At 51.3% G+C, this 24,339-nt stretch overlaps 1 protein-coding gene across 40 annotated transcripts in view; it reads left to right on the top strand.

Annotated features, from left to right (window-relative positions):
- Positions 1 to 776: 776 nt before the first annotated feature.
- CAMK2G (calcium/calmodulin dependent protein kinase II gamma) overlaps positions 777 to 24,339 on the top strand; it is a 64,050-nt gene continuing 40,487 nt past the window's right edge. For 9 of the 40 annotated variants that reach the window (XR_008916854.1, XM_016422035.2, XM_056819608.1 and 6 more), the window contains exons 1-3: positions 785 to 1,018; positions 2,499 to 2,593; positions 14,413 to 14,472. Coding sequence is in view for 38 of the 40 variants with exons in the window: in XM_016422035.2 (XP_016277521.1) it covers positions 954 to 1,018; positions 2,499 to 2,593; positions 14,413 to 14,472 (220 nt within the window). In the remaining 2 variants the exon portion in view is untranslated. Of the gene's footprint in view, positions 1,019 to 2,498; positions 2,594 to 14,412; positions 14,473 to 24,339 lie in introns of all 40 variants that reach the window. The other 31 variants (XM_056819601.1, XM_056819560.1, XM_056819543.1 and 28 more) reach the window with 8 other exon arrangements.

Raw genomic sequence — 24,339 nt, 5'->3', positions numbered from 1 at the left:
GCTCAAATTCTTATCCATTATCCTCTCCAAGATCATAAATTGGCCTTTGAGCCAATAGGGACAGAAAGAGTAATCTAGCACAATCTACTCATTTTACAGGTTAAGAAACCGAGGCTAAGAAAAGGTAAAGTAGTAGAGACAAGATTAGAGGCCAGGCCCTCTGATTCCCCTCTATGCCAGCCCTCTCTCCACCCGGTTCATCGTTTTTTTAGATTTGGAAAGAACCTCAGAAGTTCTCTAGTCCAGTCCTCTCCTTATTCAGACGAAGACTCAGAGGCCCAGAGAGAATTGACTCGCTTGAGTGGCAGAGCTGGGATTCTCTCCTATGTCTTCTGACTTCCTTCTTCTGCACCCCAAGTGGTGCAGGGGCCGGATTAGGAGAGAGATGGGACACGCAGTCCATCTGCCCCGAGCGGCCGGCTTTGCAGGGGCCCCGGGGGTCTGTTTAGGAGTCCCTCCATCCAGGGCCCTGTCTCTGGGCCTCCGTCATAGAGGCATGGCCCGCCAGCTCCCAGTCTCCACCCCCCGCCCCTCCATGCCGGACTCCTCTCGGTGAAGCCCAGACCCCTGAAAAGGACACTGGGGTCACCTCCCCTTCCGCTTCTCGGGACTTTGACCGTGGGGCGGCTGCTGGGTCAGTACAGCCCCCCTCCCTGCATATCTCCCTCCCAGGGTCCCCCCTCCTCCTCCCCAGCCGTCGGTCCATCAGCGCCCAGGCTGGGCAGGCGGCTGCCCGGCGGGGCGGGGCGCCTGCGAGAGGCCCCTCCCCGGGGGCGGGCGGGCCGGGCTGGGGGCGGGCAGCGGGGGTGTCCCTCCCCCCCTCTCTCCCCGGTAAAGTCTCGCGGTGCTGCTGGGCTCAGCCCCGTCTCCTCCTCCTGCTCCCTCTCGGCCGGGCGGCGGTGACTGTGCACGGAGATCGGAGCGGGCAGCGCAGCCGTGCCCGCCCCGCCAGCATGGCCACCACCGCCCCCTGCACCCGCTTCACCGACGACTACCAGCTCTACGAAGAGCTCGGCAAGTACGGCTCGGACTCCCCCCGCCCCCGGGCGCTCCTGCGGCTCCTCCCCCCGCCCCCCCCCCCCGGCCCTGCACCGGCCCCGCTGCAGCCCGGCCGGTGCGGTGCCCCCTCCCCGCCCGGCGCTCCCGCCCCCCGCCCCTTCCCGGCCAGCTCCGGCCCCTGCAGCCGGACCGGAGCCTCCTGCTGCATCCGGCTGCACGGACTAGCCCCGACGGACTGCAGTCCCCTGGCCGCTCCCGGGCTCCCCCAGCCACGCCCCCGGCCCTCTCCAGCCCCGCGGGCTCTCCGACCTTGGTCACACCCTGTCCGAGGCCGGACCCGTGGCCCGACCCCCAGCCGGTGCCTGGGGTCTGGGGGCTACTCGGGTGCCTGGCCCCGCCCCCGTCTGTGGGGTAGTGCAGCCTCTCCCGGGCTCCCGACCCGGCTGCTGGGCGCTGCTGCAGCCCCCCCTTCTGTTCCCCCGCCCCCCCCACCTCCCTGCAGTGGTCCCGGGAGCCGCGCGCCGCAGCCGCAGCATCCCCCTCCCCTCCGCACGGCACCGAGCTGCCGCTGCCTGCCGCTACCGCTGCTGCTGCTGCCGCCGCCGCCGCCGCCGCCGCCGCCGCTGCTGCTGCTGCTGCAGCCCCAGCCTCCCTTCCCCGCCCCCCCCAACCTGGCCACTGCAGCCCCCGCCCTACCCCCCCAGCCTGTTCACACAGAGGCGAGGGGAGCTGGGCATGGAAAGCTGGAGGGCTTTCTCGGGGAGGGGGGGGACGAAGGAGAAAGGGAGAAAGAAGGGAGAGACTTTGTAGCCCTGCCCTTGACAGCTGGGGCTCCTGCCCCGCTTGGGAGGGCTCGCCTTCCTTTTCTCTGCTGCCTGCCTAGACTGGGATATTGTCCTTTTGGTGGGACGTGATGAGGACCCTAAGGGCCCTCGGGCCTCTCTCTTCTCCCCTGATGCTAGAGCTTCCTTTCTCCCGTGGATGAGGGAGATTGTATCTTCCTTAGGCAGTTCCACCTCCCAGATTTCCTATGGTTCCCAATGATGACTTTTCTGAGTAGGAGAGGGTACCTTTGCCCCATCTCCCTCTTTTACTTCTCCTCCCCTAGAACGCAGGGTTTCTCTAAGTGCATCAGGTGTGTGTTAAGAACATTGCCCACCAGTCCCACACACCTGTGAGCCTGAAAGCGGAGTTGTTTCTTTGCCTCGGGGTCAGATAAAGGGCTAGGCTGAAGGGGGATATCTTTTTGACAGAAGTCTAAATCCTAAGGCTTTTTGTCATGAATGCTCAGGTGGGGAGGTGCCATTGGGTGGATGGAGATCAAGGAAGAGGGAATCTTCCTAATCTAGGGCTGGGGGAGCCCTTTCGGGAGTGGATGGCTGTCATTCTGATCTAAAACTTGGTGATGGAGGGCATTAACTTGTCTTGGGATCAGGTGTGAATAAATATGGCATTCTACTCCAGTCTTTGTCCCAGTTCTTGCTCTCTTTTCTTAACAGGGGCGCTTTCTCTGTGGTCCGAAGATGTGTCAAGAAAACCTCCACTCAGGAGTATGCAGCAAAAATCATTAACACCAAGAAGCTCTCAGCCCGAGGTGAGTGTATGGACCATCTGGTAGGATGGAAGCTCCTTGAAGGCAGAGACTCATTCACTTCTGTCTTCACATCCCAGCATCGAGCACAGTGCCAGGCACATAGTAGGTCCCTAATAAATGGTCATAGCTTGATTCATCTTGATCCTTAACCCCTGAAGGGGTGGTTACCTGACCTCATACAGTTTGATGGTTGGAACAGAAGTTGATGATGGAAGAGGTGATTATTGGAACTTGGAGTAGAAGTGATTATCTGGGGAACTGATCCAGAGAGCTAATCTGTCTAGGGAGGAGAAGCCTAGAGGTCTTTGGGATGGAAGAAGGAAGAAGGAATGATGAAGCGGTGGTCACCTCTTACATGGGTGGGTGCCTGGGGCACCAGAAGGCTCCAGCAGATGAGGGAGTTTGATCCTTATGAGAGAGACATGGTGGCTTTAACCTCAAGCTTTGGGGAGAAATGTAGAGCTTTGTTCTAGGTAGCATAAAGCAAGGGTCCCCTAATTTGATGAATGTGAGGAAAGATCCCACCTAATACTGATTTACTGGGGTCATGGACAGTGAATCTAGAGTTAGCCTTCCCACACAATCCTCCCCCTCCCAAGTTGTGCCTAAGGTTGAAACTGCAGTAAGTGAGCAGCTTAGATGCTTTCTGCCTACCCCTGCCCACCATGCAGCCAAACGGACTCCCAAGGGGAAAAAAATCTGTAAACATCAGGGGAGGCTGGTATTGGCAAGGACTCTTCGGGAACAAATCCTGCCAGATGAACTGGATTGCTTTTTTTTGATCAAATTACCAAGTTAGTGATGCAGCCGCAGATGAAATCTCTCCTGGGCGGAGGTTGGTTACCTCATGAACCAGAGAGAGAGAGAGACAGACAGAGACTCGGATGAAGAAAGAGTTCATGAGCTTCTCTTGCCTTATGGTAATGGGTTAGAAGGGCTGAAGCTCTCCAAAGCAGGGGATATGACTCAGAGACTCACTGTGGAGACTTTCCTCAAGGCCAGAGAAGACAAGGTCTAAGGATTATATCACATCCCCAGATCAGCTCTACTTCTAATCTCACTGTTGGTATATACCAGCTTCCTGGCATCCGATTTGTGTGGTCCTCGAAGTATGGGCGATTGGTAAATGATTAGATCCAATGAAGGAAGAATTATGAACAGATGCTTAGTGGATCAGGTGTGGTGAGGACTCCAGGATATAGCTTCGAGGCAGCAGAAGAAGGAGGGTGATTTGAAGCCACAAGGCAACACAGGGATAGCACCCCGAAATAGGCTGCTTAGAGGAGTTATTGTACAAAGAACACTTAGAACTGTTGTGTTCCAAGAGAAACTAGTCAGGAGAGACCCAGGTTCAAATTTTGGGGCTGATACTTGAGAGTATAACTGGGAGGAAGTCACTTAACTTCCTCTAAGTTTCATCTGTAAAATAGGGATGATAATGTTAACAATAATAAACTACCTCACAGGGTTTTGTGAGGCTTATGTGTAATTAAAGGACTTTATAAACCTTTAAAGCTCTGTATCAGGATTGTTAGCCAAGGGAATGGGGAGCTCTGGGATTAACTGACTGGAATGTAAACTCTTTGAGGGCAGGATGGTTTCAGTTTTGTCTTTATATCCCCAGTGCCTAGTACCTAGTAGATGCTTAATATATGTTTTTTGCAATGTTAGTGCCCCATTGTCAGGCTGTAGGATTGAGGGAAGCTAGAGAGGACTGACCAGTCTTGTCAGCATCCCAGGGCTTTGAGATATAGAAAAAAAATATCCTAGGAGGTCCTAAGGAAGTGGGGGCCCTCTCATCCTTCACCATGGACAATTTCCTCTGGGACTGGCTATTTTCTGGTGGTGGGTTCTAGAGAAGGAGGAGATGCCCATATATGTCATTTGCTATTGTTCACATCCTATCTGCCCATCCCTTGCTTGGTCCTAAGCATTTGCTACCAAGTTCACTTGTTCATTGGTTTCTTTTCTGTTTGGGCATCTTGGTTCCAGGGTGATGGTTGCCATAGAAACATGTGGGTGGCCAGGGTGCCCTCCTACCCTCCACAGGGGCAGTGTGGGCTGGGACAGAAACACTGTTTCATTCCCACCCCACTTCTTCCCCCTGCAGACATTCTCTATCCTGGGAATGGATGCATCACTCATTAGCAACAAACAGCAAAGTCCCAGTGCCCTCAGAAATGGGACCCTGGTGTCTGGTGTCTCCAGCTGATGATGCAATGTCCCTCTCTCCTCTTGACAGTGCCCTCTTCTTGTCCAGGAGCTGGGAAAGGGAAGGACAGCTGGGAGTTGAGTCCTGTGACGATAGATCTGATTTGGGGGAGCTGTCTGCTCTATTTGACCTGAACTGCAGTGAAGCTCCATCTTTTTTCTCTCTCCCCACTCCCACACTCCAAGGCTGCCCTGAGGTGGTAGAGAAATGTCTTTTTCTGCTCCCTTGCCTCTTTCCTCTTTATCTCTTATCAACTATCCTAAACAGGGACCTTTTCCTTAAGCCCTGGGGACCCAAACTGGCTTATGTTTTGAACCAGGCTTTATTTTTTCCCCCCTTAGAAAAAGAACTCTAGCTAAGTAGTTTCTGTAGGAATGTGAGCTAGGGTACCATGTTGTTCTCTCTTGGGACTGTTGTGCCCTGATGGGGATGATGCCCTGGGAGGGAGTGTGTATGTGTGCCAAGAAGCTGTGGAACAGAAGAATTGAGAGAGCCAGTCCATTATGATTGGCACCAAGGGCCAAGAGTGAGGATGTCCTGAATGAGAACTTGGGGAGGAAAGGATGTTCATTTGGGTAGCACCAACTCGGAATGGGTTTGGAGTCGTTGGGATATTGGGATGGGGTTATAGCATAGTAGCATAGCCAGAGGATACATTGTAGGGTAATAATACTATTAGAATGTTTACTGAGTAAAGGAAGGGAGAGGACAGGGGAGGCTAGAGACCCTGAGTGAGGGTTGGGATGGGTGCCATGTTGTATTATTGCCCCATGGGCCTTGGTTATCCTGTAGCCTCTCGGCTTACGCTGTATATTTTATAAAGGTGCTAGAGCAGCTAGGGCTGGATTTCACCTATTTACTGTTTGCCTGGAGCTAAACAGGTATTGGATTTCGGTGCCTGAGCCATGGTGGGCATTCAGGTAGAGTGGGGGGCTCGGGTAGCCATTCTGGGGGGCAGAGGTCTGAGATTGGTTGCTGTATCCCCTAAATTTCCTTTTTTTTCCCTTTGTTCCTTTTCCCCTTCTATTTGTAGTTCAACTGACCTGGGAAGACAGAGAAGGTGTAGAACTCTCCAGATAAGAGACTAGAATAGTCTCTGTGGTGTGGTGGCTAGAAAGCCAGTCTCGGGCAGTCATGGGAGTCTCACCTCTTGAACACTTACTAACTCTGTGTCCCTTGGAAAGTTATTTAACGTTCCGGTGCCCCCAGGCACCCCAAATTGGAAAGCTGTATTGGTAGAGAGACTTTTCTTATTGGGAATTCCTCATATCAATTAAAATCACAGGTTGGGACAAAAAAAAACAAACAAACATACCAGTCACTATTAGTTGCTGGGGATTCAAAATGGCATCCAGTGCTCTTCATGGCCCTAAATCTAAGGCTTTAGGATTTCTTCTGGGGCACATCCAATCTAGTGGCCTGGGCTAGAGGAATTAGGAGAGCCGTGGCTTCCGGGCATCCTTGCGTGCGGGTGGATGAGTCTGCTTGGTGTGATAAGGAAGAGTCCTAATCTTAAGAATTTGGGTGTAAATCCTAGCCTTCCTGACTATTACTTGTGTGACCTTGGGAAAGTCTTGTTCCTTTTCTGGGCCTCCATTCTCATCTTGTGTATAAGATGAGAAAGTTAGAGCGGAGACGATTTTATTTTAATATTCTTGTTAGTATTGTTATTCTTTTAAATGTCAGTCAGCTCTGATATTCCTGCAGTCAAGAATGAGGACTCTTCCCCCTTTTGGGTCTTCAGTCTTCTTGAATCCTGGGGCCTCTGAGGCTCGTCGTGGATTAGTTTGGTGGGAGGAAGTGGAGTCTTATGTGGGCTGTCCACGGAGAGCACAATCAGGTTTATTAAGTTGCTGGCCTTTATATAGATTTCTATGGTTGCTTCTTCTTGCCTGGGACAAATTTGAGGTCAGGGGCCTCCTATTTCGATCCGGTAGCCCCAGGCTTAAACAGATGAAGAGGGTTCTTGAGGGCAGGGACTCATTCACTTCTTTTTTAAACCCTTTCCTTCCGTCTTAGACTCAAAGCAGTGTATTGGCTCCAAGGCAGAAGAGCGGTCAGGGCTAGGCAATGGGGGTCAAGTGACTGGCCCAGGGTCACCCAGCTGGGACGTGTCTGAGGCCAGATTTGAACCCAGGACCTCCCCTCTCTAGGCCTGGCTCTCTCTCCACTGAGTCACCCGGCTGTGCCCCCCATTCGCTTCTGTCTTTACCTCCCAGCCAGGCCTATAGAAGGACCCTAATAAGTGCTCGTTGCTTGATCGGTGAGTTTTGCTCGTGGAGCCTTAACACGGGGGAGGATGGGGAGGGTGGCATCAGGAGCAGAGAGTCCCCCCCCCCCCGACGGCACCTTTCCTGGTAGGAGTCGGACAACTCCGGACGGCAGAACAGCTTTGAAAGTTACATGTTGAATTTATTATCTGTGTAAACAGATGAGTAACGGCACCAGCAGAGACCCAGAGTGTTACGTCCAATCCTTTCTCTTCTCCCGGCCTGTGGAAACGGGTATTTTATTAGCTGTTTGTGAAGGTGGAATAAAGATGGGAGCAGCGACAGGCAGCTTCTGAGAGGGGAGGCAGGACGGGGGCTCTTCTGCCTGGGTTCGAGGGGAGCCCGGGGGGTCCTCTTCCCCTGGGGCAGCTGGCGCGCTCTCTGGAGCTCGGCTTCCCCCCTCCTCTGCCATCTCCCCGGCCTGTCCAGCCCGAGGGCAGGCGGGATGGGAGGGCACGCCCAGGCCCGCGCCCCCATTTTGGTCGGCCTGCCACCCTCCGAGGCTGCCCCGGGCCAGCGGTGGCGTGTTGGCTCTAAGAAGGGGTGAGACTGTCTGCCCCGGCCCAGCTGGCCCTCGGGCCTGAAAGCGGATCTGCCTGGGTGGTGCCAGCAGAAAGTCTCCACCCCCTTCGCGTTGGCCTGAGTAGCCCCCATGACATTTGTGTCCCTCGTGGCATCTCCGAGAGCTGTTTTCCTGCCCAGGACAGGGGGTTGGGGGGACTGTGGAGGGAAGAAAGGAGGGAAAAGTTTGTGATTGACTGGAAAGTGGGGGGACGGGGAGGGGTGATCCCCGAGACTGGCTTCCAGAGAGAGCTTTGGAGTGGGAAGAGAAAGGGGGGAGGCAGTCCGCGCCCTCGGGTCCCTTGGGCTCCCAGGGGTGGGTCCCCCAGGACGCCCTCAGCTCTGCCTCGTTCTGGATAAGGCCGGCGGTGAGGGAGGATGGGGCCGCGTCTGGGACCAGCAGGCCCTGGGCGGAATGGCTTCGGTCCCCTAGTCCGGCCTCCCGTCTCCCCCACCCCAGGGCTGCTCCGGGGCCCTTCTGGTGCTGAGCTCGCCCAGGGGAGCCCTGGACGGGCCTGCTCCCCCTCCGAGGGCCCGGGAAGGGAAGGGAAGGACCGATGGGTGTCGCGATGCCGCGCGTCCCTGCCAGCCCACCCGTCTCTTCCCGAGAGCCTTGGCCGCCGCCCGGGTGCCAGAGAAGCTGGTGACAGCGGCGGCTTGGCACTTGGCACCTTTTAAGTGCCTCTCGGCCGAGGGCCTTTGCCGGCTGCCCACGACCGGAGTCCGGGGCTACCGACGGGCTTCGAGCCCCGGCTCCTCGGTCCCGACGCCCCCACGACCGTGTCTTCCTGTCCATCCCCGGCGTCAGCCTCCATCTGTGCCTGGAGGTCGGACCGCCCCCGAGGCCCCGTCTCTCTCCGGGTCAGCCCCAGCCCCTGGGCTTGGCTTCTTGGGCTCTGCTCCCCAAAGTCTCCCTCGTTCTGCGGGGCCCCAAAGCCTCCCCTGGCTCCCCCCTTCTTGGTCCTTTCCCCTCCCCCTCTGCTTGCTGCTGGCCCGGGAGGAGTTATTTTTAGGGCTGCCTTCCTGGGATGCTTTCCTTGGGGCGGGCTGGTTACCGTGAAGGAAACGTTGCCCGAGCAGCCGGCAGACTCTTGACACCAGAACCGGGGGCTGGGCCTCCCTTTGCCCCGATGGACAGCACCCTCTAGGGGCAGCTAGAATGAGAGGGGGCCTTCCCTTCCCCCTCCTCCCCGTAGGCAGATTATGGGGCAGCAGGGATTTTTCTGACCTGGCAGCTCCCAGAATGCTCCTCGGGAGCCCCGTCCCTCTCCCCTTGGGTACAGCTTCTGTAGTTAAAGCTGCCGGCAGTTGGGGCCAACGGGCTGAGATGGATGCCCCACTGAAGGAAAAGGCTCTCCTGACTGGGGAGAGAGAGGGACGCCCTTCCCCCCTTGGTTTCTATGCAGTCAGTCGATATATGTGCCCACTGGTACAGTAGAAAGAACATTGGACTTGGGAATCGGGAAGTCCTGGGTTCAAATCCCGCTCCTGACGCTTCGTCGCTGTCATGTGATCTTACACAAATCATTGAACCTCTTCCAAGAGGCTTGTGCTTTGAGGAGGCTATTCAGATGGCGCCATCTTGGTATGGAGAAAAAACCCCTGGATTTTAAATCGGGGGAACGGGGTGGAGACCCCATTTTGCTCCGTCCTCCCGCCTCTGTGTCCTAATCTGGGGGGTCAGCCTGGGGCCAGAGGCTGCGGATGAGTGATCCTCTGGCTTTAGATGGGCCGGGATCCATTTGTGGATGCCGCTGCCCCACGGGGAGCTTTCCCAGCACCGATGAAGTCACAGACGCTGACCAGCATTCGAGCGGGCGCTCGGGGCCGTGGGGAATAGAAAGGAACAGGAGTCATTAGCCCATCCTTCATTAGACCACTGGTAGACGGTGCCTCACAGGAACTGACTCGGGTGGGGACCGATGAAAAGGATGTCACGGCACTGGGGTGGGGAGCCCAGAGGGGGATGTGCTGTGGTTGGGAGAGCTGTCGGATGAAGCCTTGTGATTTCCTCCTGCCCAGTGCCCGGGGCCAGCGGGCTGCTTAGAGCTGCCCGGAACGCTGGACGAAGCCACTGGGCCCCTGTCGGAGGGAGGGGGTTGGGCTGGGGAGAGGAGGGGAGGTACTCCTGGAGAAAGCTGAAGTAGATTGATGGTTCTGGTGAATGCTCCGGGGCCCTGAGCGCAGCCCGGAATCATGGCGTGCTGCTGGGCACTGAGGGGGCAGGAAGAAATTCTTGTGATCCACCGCAGCCCCCTCGCAGCCACGGAATTGTGTGTGTGTGTGTTGGGGGCGCAGGGGGTCTGGTAGACGGCCTGGCAAGGGCAGAGCCAGGAGGAGAGCTGGGGAGGGGGCTGCCACCCATTCCTTTAGGACCCTCGAGGGAGGGAGGGTCAGAATCTACTTGAAGCTGGCTGGTGAGGAGCGCGCTTCGAGGATCCGCCTCATTCTTTCCTTGGGCTCGCCTGGGAGAAGAACAAGAACTCATCGCATTTATACAGCAATGTGAGATTTACAAAGGACTGTGAGCTGGGTAGTGTCTGTGTCGTGCCCATTTTACAGAAGAGGAAACTGAGGAACAGGCGTTCACTAGCTTCCCCAGAGTCATGTAGCAGTAAGTGGTGAAGCCAGGATTTAAATCAGGATCCTCTCGTGCATCATCTTGCTTTTGGAGTCACAGAAGCAGCTGGATGTTTCAGTGGATAGAATGCTAGGTCTGGAGTCAAGAGGATCTGAGTTCAAATGTGACCGCATACACATATTAGCTTTGTGACCCTGGGCAGGTCACTTCAGCTCTGTTTCCTCTATTTCTCCCTCTGTAAAATGGGGATAATAACAACCTCCTCCTCCCAGAGCTTCTGTGAGGATCAGAGGGGATGGTGTTTGTAAAGGGCCTGGCACACCGTCGGCGTTTAATACATGCTTGCTCCCTCTTTCGTAGGAACAAAATTGGGAAGGACCTCGGAGGTTATCTCATCCCCCCCTTTCCTTTTACAGAGGAGAAACAGACCCAGGAGGTTAGATTTCTCACTCAGGCTCCCAAGGACTTGAGCCTAGCCTGGCTCATCCCAGATATTCTTTCCAGCAAAGAGCCTTCCTCCCGGGGAAGAGATGACTGCTCAGAGGACAGAGCTGCTCCTTCTCCCCTCACCCCTTCCTGGCAAAGATGGGCCTTTCCTCCAGCCGCAGGGCTGCCGGCACAGTCGGCCCCATGATCCTCGGTGTTGCAGGGCTAGGTGGATGGGGAAAGGGGCCAGATTTGCTGACCCCTCCATCTGCCCAGAGCTGGAACTTGACCCTGGGATGGCCAGAAAGCAGGGATTCAGCCCTGGGCTTTCAGGAGGGGGAGCGAAGGTGTCTAATGTGCACGGAAAGCAGAAGCTGTTGTTGCGGTTCTTGAAGGGGGGCCGAGGCAGAGGGGACAGTGGGCTGTGGTTGGAACTGGGCTGAAGGGCCAGCCATGGGTCCCTACAATGGCAATAGCACACAGGCGGCAGGAAACGCTAAGCAGAAGCGGGAAGTGGCTGTTTTTTTTTTAACAGGAAGGGGTTGGGGTGGGGGCTGGGCTGTGGGGGGGGCGGGTCACAGAGCTTGGATGGGGGGGGGGGAGCCCAAGAAGCCTGGACTGTCAGCCCCTAGAAGGGGGAGCCAGTGCTGGGAAGGAGGTTAGGATGAGGCAGGAAGGGAAGGGGCGGAACTAAACCACTCTGAGTAACAGAAGAGCCCGAGTGCTCAGAATGACCCTTGGACCGGGATGCTGAAGCTTCCCTCTCCCCTCCCCCTCCCCCTGGACCAGATGCAGCCCACTGCCTTCAGACCCCGCAGGGGAGAGGGTAGGAATGGGGATGGCCAAGGTAGCCCGGAGGGAAAGGGCCGGCTGGTTTTTTTAGCCACCATTACTGGTTCCTGAAATGCAGCTGCTGCTGGGGTGGAGCACTTAGCTCTTTCCCAGCCACAGAAGCAGCCCTGGGGGGTTGCTGTAGGACAGGAAGTGTGGAGGGGTTGGGGAGGGGGGGAGACAGGAGATAACAGCTGGAGCTGCTGGAGAGATGGCTGGGCTTAGGCAGGGTAGAGAGGGTAGCAAGCGTGTGGTAGTCAGAAACCACATGGCTCATTGAGCGCAAAGCATCCTTGTGGCAGCCGCATGCCACAGCGTTGCCATCCAAGGGGCTGAGGAAATGGAGCGATCCCAGCAGACGGCTGGGCTTCCTGGGGGCTAGAGGGGACTTCACATCCCAGCAGAGCAGCCCCCTGGGCTGAAAGAATCTTCTGCCCACAAGCTACTGACATATCGAGCCTTGGGGTTTTCCCCACCCAAAATGGGGAGGAAGGAGCCCCAGACGTGATGGGGAATGTAGAGGAGGGTGGAGGGTAGGTCTTTAGAGAGAGCCTGAATCTGGCCTTCGGTCCGGGTTGGAGTTCTTGCTCTCTCACTTTAGGGGCCCCCATGGGTGGCCAGACACTCACTGCCCAGGCTGAAGGTCAAGGCTGGCCAGTCTTGCTCCCCTCCCTAGCTTAGGCTTCAGCCTGGGTCTTACACTACCCTTCTAAGCTCTTGCCTAAGGTTCAGGGGATTGCCCCACTTGTCAGTACGCTCTGCCTCCTCCTCCCTTGTTTTTAAGCCTGCTGAGGTCAGTGGTCATTTCAGTTTTGTCCTTATATCCTCGGTGCCTGGCATAGCACCTTGTGTGTTTGACAACGTGTTGGCTTGAATTTTGTAGCCTTCCCCTTCTCCATTCCCCCTGCCTCCAAATTGGAACCCTAACAGAGTCATGTCCTGGAAAGAGAGTACGGACAAAAGCATCCCTGAGGCCACACGGTCCAGGGAAGTCCTTCTCAGGGTGGTCTGGAGGATGGCTTCTGTTCCTTGAGTCACGTTCGCTGGAGAACATTGCCTGACGCCCCGTAGCCTGAGCATCAGACCAAAGGGAGGGTGTGGAGAGCTGTAGATCCCTTCTGGTCCCCATTCCTTCCTTCCCTGCTTGGGAATAAGAGTAGCCCTTCTCTGTCCCATTCTGACTCACCAGTAATGCCTGAGCGCCCTTATTTTTAGTGCCGTTGCTGCTTTGGGGCTGTAACCATTAGCTAGTAAGAGACTTAGGAGATAAGCATTAATCTCCTTGGGCCTTCCCCCTCAGCCCCTGCATCCCAAGCCGCTCTCTTGCCCACAATGGCTTGGGGGGCAGCCAGGCACCAGGAATCTGTTAAAAGGGCAGTGATGGAGATAGGGAAGGAGGAAGAGGACCTGCGGCTTCAGGGGCCATCCTGGATGTTTTCCCTAGTCCCACCTGGGAAGAGGTGGGCTCCCAGTCAAAGCCACTTATCATGCTGTAAACTTCAGTGCATGAATTCAAGAGCCCCTCTCTCTACTCCAGGATGGCTCTGGCCATCTCCCTTTGCCCCTGCTTGGGATCCATGGGATCCTCCCTTAGCTGTATCCCAGAAAGACCTGGAGGCTCGAAGGGGCAGATGCAGATCTGCAGCTGGGTGGAATTAGCCAGGCAGTAAGGACACAATCCTCATCTCTGCCTGTTTCCACTTCTTCAGAGCCACTTCTCAAGGGCTTACCCTGTCAGGGAGGAGTGATAATACACCCAATCCCTTCCAGTGATATAGCACACCAGGGCTCCTTAGGGCTTGAGGTAGCTGATGGACAGGATAGGATGGCAAGGGTTTAATGAAGCAGGGATTTTTGAGCTGGACATAAAGGGTTTTCCTTAGGGATCCATGTAAGCTCCTCAGAAAGCAAGGACTGCTTTGGTGGGTTTTTTGTAGCCTTCCTCACCCCCCACCCTCCAGGACCTTACACATAATAAGTGTTTAATGAATGTTGAATGGAGCATCATGGGAGTTCAGGATCAGAGCTAGGAATTTTTGTACCTTTGGAAAAAATCAATTTGGATTGAGAGGGGTAGGAAAATCAGGATGAGGTACAAGAGGCTCTGGGGGTACAGTTTGGCTAGGAGAGAGATGTCAGAGCAACAGGACTGTGGAATGCTGTGCTAGAGAGCAACGAAGATGGAGGGAGGAAAAGCTGGAGGCAATGAGCAGAGGAAGAATCTCCCATCCTTTATGCTCAGGTGCCACACAACTAAGGGTTGGTCACCTGGGCATTTGCTCTTACTGTTCCCTAATTGGAAATGGACCTCAGAGTAGTCCAACCCTTTGACTTTATAGTTAAGGAAATGGGCCCTGGGGGGTGCCCAGGAAAAAGTGTCAGAGGTGAGATTTGAACCCATGTCCTCTGACTTCTGTTGTACCATCATTTCTCCTGTAGCAGTCACTCTTACATCTTCAGTAGCCCAATCTTTACTTCTGCCCTTCCTGCCTTTAGATCCTGGAATCTGAAATCCTGGGATTGGGCTCGAGATCCCAGAACTAGACCTTGAAAGGACCTCAGAGACTTCCTCTAGAATTATAATCCTCTACCTTTCTAGAGCCCCAGGAATGGAAGAAGACTTAACCAAGGCCACATAAGTAAAAAGCCCCCAAGATGGGGTTGGAACTGAGGTCCCTCTGACCCACAACCCAGGGCTTCCTTAAATAGAATTGAAAAACAGCCTGATTCCATGGAAGGGGTGAGGTCCAAGAGGGGTCCTTAGACTTCTCTAGGGTGAGAAGTTATTCATCAATAGGTGTTTTCCTATTTTAGTGTTCTCCAAGGAGAAGCAATTTGGAAGGAGGGGGGAGAGGCTGTGAAATCCTGGCACAGCCTCCTTTTGTGGGGGGACAGATGGTTGAGTTGACATCCTTTGTTTTTTCTCTCGTGATTTCAGATCACCAGAAGTTAGAAAGGGAGGCTCGAATATGCCGGCTCTTGAAACACCCAAACATTGGTAAGTGCTTTTGGGTATGCTGCTTGGTTACTTGCCTGTTTATGGGAGATGGTGGAAACAGTCCTGCCTTTTGGGGATATCTGTACACATGTTCTTCCTCTGGCATCTGGCTGGACTCCTTTTTTTTTTTTAACCCTTACCTTCGGTCTTAGAATTAATACTGTGTATTGGTTCTAAGGCAGAAGAGCAGAAAGGGCTAGGCAGTGGGGTGAAGTGACTGGTCCAGGATCACACAGCTAGGAAGTGTCTGAGGTCAGATTTAAACAAAGGACCTCTTATCTCTAGGCCTGGCTCTCAATCCACAGAGCCAACTAGTTGACTCTTTTGTGTTTTTAAAAAAAGGACATCAGCCTCATTTCCAGTTATGGGATGCCCATAATTAACATTATATATATATATATATAATGAGGGAAGGTAGTATGGTCCTGTAGAAAAAAATGTCATTTAATCTTGAATCATCTGTATGATCTTGGGTAAACTATTTTCTCTCTCTAGGCTCCAGCTACCTTATCTGTAAAATGGGAGGTGAGGGGGATTTGGATCCCTAAGGCCACTTCTATCCCTAAATCTCTGAGCCTGTGATCTCATTTAATCTCACAATCCTCTGAAGTGTAGGAAGTATGGATATTGTTATCCTCATTTTTAAGGAAGAAATGGAAGCTCAGATTTGCCCAAAAATATTTTAGCTAGACTGGTGGCAAGGATAGAATGCCAGGCCAGGAGTCAGGAAGACCCATCTTCCTGAATTCAAATATGGCCTCAGACATTTCCCAGCTGTATGACCCTGGAAAAGTCACTTTACCCTGTTTGCCTCAATTTCCTCATCTGTAAATTAGGTGGAGAAGGAAATGGCAAACCACTCCAATAACTTTGCCAACAAAACTCCAAATGGGGTCATGGAGAGTCAGACGAGACTGAAAAATGACTCAACTACAACAACAATTAGAGCTTAGTCAGTGGGAAAAGCCAAGATGAGAGGATCATAGATTTAAAGGTCATAAGTGATCTTAGTGGCCCGTCATTTCACAGATGAGGAAACTGAGGTCCACAGAGATTAGGTAGTTTGCCCAAGGCAGAACCAGGATTCAAACAGAGGTCTTCTGCCTCTGACACTTAAAAAAAATTATTATTGATTTACTTTTCCAGTTACATGTAGAAATGACTTTTGACAATTGTCTTCAGATATTTTGGGATTCAGATTTTCTCCCTTCCCCGCCTCCCCAGGCAGTAAATAGTCTGATGTAGGTTATATCGTTGCCTTTCATGCAATTCAGGTCTCCATGTCTGACACCCTTTTTGACCCTAGATTTTGGGTTGGGCTCTTTCTGCTGAGCCACAGATGGGCCCCAGGGAGGCTCTCTGGGCTCCCCAGATCCTTCAGGGGCCTGTTCTCAGACGAGGGGTGCTTGTCACCTTCCTGGTTGTCTCCTGGCTCACCTTTCCTCCCTCGTCAGGCTGGGTTCCCAGCGTTGGAAGCAGTAGGTTATTTCTGCCAGTGTCCCTCAGCAGGGGCCACCCCTAGCCACCTCAAACGGGTCAGGATTTTGTTTCTGTACCTGAAAGCGTTTTGTTCCTGCTACAGTTCCATGCTCACTCAAGGGGTTTCCATGGTGCCTGGGTTTGTGTTCCCCCGGAGCCAGGAAAGCAAGCTGCCCTGGAGCAACTCGGACTCAAAATACAAGGAAGGAGAAAAATTAGGAGTATTCTCTCCCCCCTCGCCCCATCCCTCCTCCCTGGATGGGGGGAACAGGAGTAGATTGTCTGCCGTTCCAAAGCCTGCCCAGTTTTGCCTGACACAACCCACTCCAGTTAAATTTTACATTGTTCAGCTGAAACGGTCTTTGGCAAAATCATTGGCCTTGATTTTGCTGCTCCTTGACAAGAGGCCAGAAATTAAGCCAGCTGCCAAGTCTGAGCAGAAACCAGGGCCCCGTCTTGAGGGAGAGACACAGGGGAGCATCTCATGAGTTTGGGTTTAAAAGTCCTTTGGAAGGGAAAGGAATTTTCCATAGCCATAACCGGAAGACTTTGGGGGCTTCTACAGTGCCTTCGGGGCCAGGCTTCTGGGCTCCTGGCAGAAGTAAGGGCTCTCTGGTGACCTGCTGAAGATTTATGCCACCGTGAGAATTTGATGGAGTTTAGCAACTAGCCATTTATTAAGTGCTGCAAAGCTCTGTGGTCTGGGATAAAGAGAATAACTAGCTGGCATTTAGATAGTGCTTTAACACTTGCAAAATACTTTATTGAGCCCCACAAGGACTTTGTGAGGTGAGCACTGCAGCTCTTCATTTTATAGATAAGAAACTGAGTCTCAGAAATAGTAAATGACTCACTCAGGGTCACACAATTACTCTAGTGAGTTTCAAACCCAGTTCTTGTTGGCTTCAAGTCTTACCATCAATCAACAATCATTATTAAGCATTTTCTGTGTGCCAGGCATCGTGCCGTGTAATCTTATTCATTCCTATTATTGATAATAATCTTATCTCTTACTAGACTATAAGTAGAGATCAGCTTTTATTCTTCCCCAGCACCTGATGCAGTTCCTTGCTTCTAGGGGGCTTCTTGATAAGTGACTTGTGCATAGGCATATCACTATTACTAAATGTCTGAGGCAAGATTTGAACCTGGATCTCTTCTAAGTCTGATCCCAGGCTTCTTTGCACTGTACTATGCTGATAAAAAATGCCAGAGCCCTTGCCCTCCATCTGCTGGCCCATCTGAGCTCTGATGCTTCGAGGGTGGTGAGCACCCACATGGGTGATCCCAGGTCCCGCTCAGAGCCCCAGGGAGAGGAGCAGTTCTGAGGTAACCAGAACTCAAACCATGCAGGGCTTTGCCACGCAAAATCTTCAGCTTGAATTACACCCTGCAGCAGATTGGCAGCTCCTCCAAGTTGTGCCAAGGTGTACTCTGTTCCATGGAACCAACACCTTTAAGCTGATAGACTCCTGTGTTCTGAACATGCTCCAGTTCTTGGGTGGTCTTTCAAGATGGGTTCTCTTCCTTTCCCTACTCCCTAGCCCTGAAAGGCACTGGACTGATCAGTCTTATTTATTTTAATGGGAAAGGGGGAGGGAGAATTCTGGGAATCTGGACCAGAGAACAAGGTCGGCAGGCTGTTCCACAGAAAAAAAAAGGGGGAGCGGTATGAGCCTTGATGGCCACCCAGGAGTACCAGAGCAGAGTGAATCTTTGGGGTACAAACTTCAGTGTTGAAGGCAGCCTCTTCCAATCCCCCATCCCTGTCCAGTGCTCCTTGAGTGAAGAGAAATGCATTTCATGACTAATAGAAAACTGTGACGTGTTAGATTTAGAGTTAAAGGTCCTAAATTCAAATGGCTATGGTGTGATCTTGGGAAAGTTACTTCACCTTCTCTGGGTTGCCCCATCCATGAAGTTATTAGAGGAGATGATCTCTAAGGTCCCTTCTAGCTCTTAATTTTAGTCCTATAAGCCTGAAAAATTAAAAAAAATAAAAATAAAATGTCTTCTCATTGAGAAAGAGAGATAAGAACACAAAGGGCAAAACTGTGTCACTTACCTGTGATGGACTTTCCACCAAAAGGTCAAGGAAATATAATGAGAATAGAAAAATGGATAGGAAAGGATGTGATATCTGAAAAACAATCTGGAATTTAAAAAACGACTTTCTAACCATTTTTCTTCCTTCTCATAGTTATAGAAATCAAATATGTGACTCTCTTTTTTTTAAATTAACTCTTACCTTCCATCTTGGAATCAATACCATGTATTTGGTTCCCAAGTAGAAGAATGGTGAGGGCTAGGCAAGGGGAGTTAAGTGACTTGCCCAGGGTCACACAGCTAGGAAGCATCTGAGGCCAGATTTGAACCCAAGACTTCTGTCTCTGGGTGTGGCTCTCTATCCACTGAACTACCTGGCTGCCCACAGTAACTTGGTTTTTAATTAGTTTGGCAGCTCTCTTTCCCTGTCTCTGTTTAAAAAAAAAAAAGACACTTTCAGATCATTCTAGCACTCATCTGCTCTATCAGAGGCAGTGGGCAACAGGGGCAAAGGCCAGGAGGGGTGTCTCAAAAGGCTGGTGTGGTGACCCCATTATCCAGCTGCTCCTGGTGTCTTGTGCTGATGGAAGGGGTGTTATCCTGGGGCTCTGTTCCTGTGTGAATTGTGGGTGAAAGGGAGGGAGAGAGGGAGGGGATGAGGCTGAGAATGAAGATGAGGCTTGGGCTTGGCTCCTCTTGGAGATGTGGCAGGAGTGGCAGAGGGAACTGCAGGGACGTTGCCATGGATTCTGACCTGGCTCGTTGAAGGGGGAAGAGGAGGTGGCTTGGTGCCTCTTATTCATTCTTTGTCTCCCTCTGCCCCCACCCTCCAGGGCTGTGACCCTCTTAGCTCTCTCCCTCCCAGCTCCACCAGCCCAGGGGACCCGATTGCACACTGGTGCCGGAGTCAAGGCTGCTCAGGCTTAGAGGCGGCTGGTTTCAGTAGGAATATTTGGGAGAAGAGGTCCGAGATTCAATTTCTCTGCACTCTCTCTTCTCCAAGAAGTGTCTGTCCCCTCTATCCTGGGAATGAAAGATTGCTGATTGCTGGGTTGATGAACTCCCAGGAGCTATTGGAAAGGAAGGTGTAAGAAATGGGGCTTTGAGAGCTGGGAAAGATGGCTCAGCTAACTGCCCAGTAAAGTCCTAATGGAGCATGTGCATCCTGGGGTCTGCCTTCCTCTAATGTCCTGAAGTCTAGGCTGTTATGGAAGCTACTCCGCTGTCCCAAAACCTGGGGCCACTTTAGATATGTTGGCACCATTCTCCGTTAGAACACAGGGGCATTGATGGAGAATTGGAAAGGATGGGGACACCGAAGTGACTTAGTGGATAGAGCACCAGGCCTAGAGAAGGGGGGTGTCCTGAGTTCAAATCTGATCCTGGGCAAGTCACCTAACTTCCATTCTTGGAACCAATATACAATATTGATTCTAAGATAACTATTGATTCTAAGGTAACAGTTTAAAAAAAAAAAGTCTTAGAAAGGACCTCTGGGGCTAGCTAGACTAACCCTTAACTTTTTTTAACCTTTACCTTCTGTTTTAGAATTAATACTAAATATTAGTTCCAAGGCAGAAGAGTGGATAGGGCTAGGCAGTTGGGGTTAAGTGACTGGTCCAAGGTCATATATCGAGGAAGTATCTGAGGTCAGATTTGAAGCCAGGACCTCCTGTCTCCAGGCTTAGCACTTTCTAGCCTCCGACTTTTGACAGAACAAGAAACTGAGCCCCAAGGAAGAAAGGTGACTTTCCCAAGGTCATACAGGGAATGTCAGAGGTGGCATTTGAACTCAAGTCCTTTGACTAGAGCCTCGAAGCCATACTGTTTTCTTCAGCAAAGGGATGGTTTCACTTACATCTTCTATATCTCAGCCTTTCCTTCTGCCCTCTCTCCCATTACCATTAGCTCAGATCCCACTGTCTGCAGGGACATTTCAGCTCTTTCCAGATTCCTCCTGCCCCTTTCCTCCAAGATTATTTTGCATTTATTCTGTATGTATTTTCTACTTTATGGTCCCTCATTAGAATCTAAACTAAACTCCCCAAAGGCAAGGAATTTGTGTTGGCTTTTCTTTGAATCCTCAGCACTTGGCATAGTACCTTGACATATAATAAGAGTTTACTAAATACCCACTGACTGACTGGCTGAGCCATCCTGGGACCCATTAGGCATCAGAGCATAGGATCATAGATCTGTCAGGGAACTCCAAGGTCATCTAGACCAATCCTTTCACTTTACATATAAGGAAACTGAGGCCAAGTGACTATTAAGTGACTTACATAGAGAGTAAGCCTCAGAGGCAAGGTTTGAACCCATGTCCCACTGATCCCAAAGCCCGGCATCTCTTCACTTTCCTAGGCTGCCTTCCACAGCTAAGAAAAAATTCAGTGTTCATTTCTACCCTCTCTGCCTTTACCCTGGGGCCCATTAGGCTTGAGTGTGGCAAGAAATAAAAATGCAGAAAAGGAAGAAGAAAACGCCTTGATAATACCACTTACTAAAGTAGTGCCTCTGGGGACTCCTGCTCACACCTGCTCATGGCAGGCTACCTCCTGCCCCTCTCAGCCAAGAAGCGATAAGGCCACCAGTGGTGGCTGGGAAGGCTTGGGGGGAGCCCTTCAGACAGCATCCCTGCCCTTTGTTCTCTCCCCTGGCTGGCTGTTTTGACAAAGGTTTGTTAGCAGAGATGTAGGGTGGTGTTGGATGATTTTAAGAGAGCTGTAAGCAGAAGCATCCCACTTTGGGCTGGGGCTTTGTCAGTCCGGAAGCCTACGCAGCAGCATGAGGGTAATGTTGGCAGCATCCAGAAGAGACGTTTAGGGATTTGGCCAGGCTTGGAGCATTTTTCTTCTTTCTTTTTCTTCCTTTTTTTTAGCAGTTAAAAGAAAAATAGTTATGTTTATTGCTGAAATACTATAAACACTCCTAAGATGTTGAAATCATAATGTCTAGGACCATCCACAGCAGACTAGAGCCTGCTTCTTGGGGAATCAAGAAGATGACTTCCTCTTGAGGCACCGAGGAAAGAAACCTGGTGCTGTGGACAAGGATGGAGCAGGTCAGATGCCCAACTCCAGTGTCAGTTCAGTTGGCCTCCAAAATCAGCTGTAGTCTAAACAAAGTCCTTGGTTTCACCATGGTAGGAGTGGGGGAGGTAACCTCTTTCTGCCTCCACCTTCTCTCTGCCTGGCACATTTGCTCTTGTTGTTCAGTCGTGTCCAAATCTCTGTGACCCCATTTAGGGGTTTCTTGGCAAAGATACTGGAATGATTTGCCATTCCCTTCTCTGAGTACGTAGTAGGTACTTAATCTTTCTAGTCTTGCTTTTCTTCTCTTTTGGTTGCAGCCCCAGGCAAGAGTCCTTAACCTTTTTGGTGGATTCCTTGAACTGTCTCGTGAAATCCCTGGACCCCTTCTCGGAATAATGTTTTTAATTTAATGTTTATTTCTCTGTCTCTTTCTCTGGGTGTCTGGTCTATCTATCTGTCTATGTCCATCTTTCTATCCATCTATCTAGCTAATCTATCCACTTACTGGTTCCAAGGTAGAATGGTGGTAAAGGTTAGCCCTTGGGGGTTAAGTGACTTGATGAATGTCACACAGCTAGGAAGTATCCGAGGCAGTTTTTAACCCAGGACCTTCTATTTCTAGCCTTGACTCTCAATCCGCTGAGCCAGCTAGCTGCCCCCCTCCCCAGCCCCATCTCTCTCTGTCTCTCTCTCCCTCTCCCCTTCCCTCTCTTCCTCTCCCTTTCCCTGTCTCTCTGTTTCTCTCTCCCTCCTCTCTTTCCCTCTCTCTCTCTTTGTGTCTCTCCCCTCCTCTCCCTCCCTGCCTCTCTCTTTTCTTCTTTCCTTCTCCCTCTCTCTCTCTCTCTCTCTCTCTCTCTCTCTCTCTCTCTCTCTCTCTGTACACACACACACATTTATTATTTATTATCATGCAAAGCACACTTCCAAACTGGTCACTGTTGTAAGTAAGAGCACAGTCACACACATAAGCAAAATCCCAAATAAAGCCGTAAATACACTGATGTGAAATATAGTCTGCTTTGATCCACACCCATCCAACTCCAGCAGTTCTTTCCTTGGAGGGGGATAGCATTCCCTATTGTAAATCTTTGGGGATCAATACATTTTTTAAAAATTCACCTACCCCAGGTTAAGAATTCTGCCCTAGAAAGCCTATAGACAGTTTGTGATGCAACAAAGTAATCATAACAACAGCTAATCCTGAGAGCTAACATTTCTAGAGCACCTTCTCTGTGCCAGGCACGGTGCTCACTGTGCTAAGCAGTTAACTATTATTATTATTAATTATTATTATTATTTCATTTGATCCTCACAACAACCTTGGGAGGAGATAGTTGCTGTTATTTTCCCCATTTTTACAGAGGACAGAACTGAGACAAACAGGGTTAAGAACTTGTCTGGGGTCCTACAGTGTCTGAGATAAAATTTGAACTCCGATCTTCCTGAATTCCAGCCAAAAAAAAAGGCATTGGCTTTGGAGTCAGAATTAAACACTAGCCTTGCCATTTACAAGCCTAGTAACTAACCTTGGACAAGTTTCATCAGCTCCCGAGCCTCAGTTTTCCCATCTGTAAAATGAGGGCTGCGGTGGAAGGCTCCCTGCAGTTCTAAGTCTAAAATCCTATGTGTACCCTTTTGGTTTGCCCATATTCTCCTCCTTTGTGTTCCGCCAGAGAACAGGGCTTCTCTGAGTCTGTGGAGGCCGCCAAGAAGACATTTCTGGTGCCTGGGTGCTTTGCAGTCTCCTCTGTGTTCCCAGGCTTGCCCTGCTGTGCTGTGTGCAGAGCAGGGGGGAGGAGGGGAGGGGGCCTGGGCTGCCACTGCCGTTGGCTCTGGGGGAGGGGCAGCCCTGATTCCACAGTAATCCCTGGAGCCTGCCCGCTCGTTCGAGGCAGTACCTGCTGGCCTGTTAGCTCACCATCCTGCCACTGTTAGTCACCGTTCTAACGAAGCCGGTCATTAGCTTCTGGGACAGATGATTTCCAGGGGATTATTTGTATTACACACTTTAATGCTTTTTAATAGCAAATTTTTAATTAAATGGGAAAGGCCTTTTCGAGGCAGAGCAGCTGCCACAGCCACACTTGGCACAAGCCATGAGTTTGGAGTGGGGAAACTGAGTAGTGCCTCCTGGTTGAAGAAAGGTTGGAGGTTACACGTCTCCTCGTAGACCCTCTAAGCTAGCTGGGTGACCCCCAAGAAAATCACTGAACCTCCCTCAGCCTCAGTTTCCTTATCTTTAAGACGGGGATAATAGTGGTATCTGGTTGCCCATGACTCTTGTGAGGATCAAATGAGCTACTGCATGCAAAGGGCTTCATAAATCCTATAAACATTAGCTATTGTTATCATTACTCCATTAGCTACTAGGTAGCATGGTGGATCCAGAGTCAGGAAGATCTGGGTTCAAATGTGTCTTCAGATACTAGCTGTGTGACCCTGGGCAAGTTTAACCTCTCCCTCAGTTCCCACATCTCTAAAATTTATAAAATTGGCTACAACTCTGGGGAGTAGGTGCCATTATTATAGTAATTATAATGAATAATAATAATTGTGGCAACTACCTCTTGGTGTTATTGTAGCAGATTTTACAAATTATTATGCTATCGGCCCCTTTTGGCATAATATTGGAAGTATATTGCTATAATAATAGCAGCTACCTCCCAGGGTTGTAGCAAATAAAATGTTTGTAAAGCACTTTTCAATCTTATGGTGTTAGATTGTTGCTATTGTTCTAGGCTAAGAGGGAAGCAGAATAGGATGCTCATCCCCTTCCAGCTGGCTAGAAAACCCTTTTCTTTCTCAGCTGGCTTCGAAAGGGCTATCTTTTGCTTATGGATGGGTTCCTTTGAGGGTGAGGCTGATTTAGGATCCCCAGGCTGTCTTTGAAGGGGAGGAATGTTGCCTGTCCCTTAGGAGGAAGGGTAAGGACTTGTCATCCATCTCCCTCTAAAAGGTTGAGAGATAATGAGATGGATGATCTGTGGTTCCTGGGCACATTGTAGGCATTTAATAAATTCGTGGCAATTTGGGGACATTTGGCATGGTTTGTAATCTTGGATCAAATGAGGGAGGCAAGCGTGCCCCTCACTAAAGTTGAGATCTTGATTGTAGCCTCAGTTCTGCTTGACAAGATTTTTCTTTACCAGTTTGCCTCATTTTCCTCATTTGTCAAAGAACAGTGATGCCTACTCTTCCCTATTTTTCTCTTCCATTCTGAAAGTTGCTGTCAGAGTCCCTAATATATGCAAATGCTTTGAGACAGAGAGTTCTTTTTAAAATATACAGTGGTTAGTATTTGGACTATTGA

The sequence above is a fragment of the Monodelphis domestica genome, chromosome 1 (genome assembly GCF_027887165.1).
Source record: "Monodelphis domestica isolate mMonDom1 chromosome 1, mMonDom1.pri, whole genome shotgun sequence".
NCBI lineage: Eukaryota > Metazoa > Chordata > Mammalia > Didelphimorphia > Didelphidae > Monodelphis > Monodelphis domestica.
Note: the sequence above shows the minus strand (reverse complement) of the source record. Positions and strands in the feature narration are given on the sequence as shown.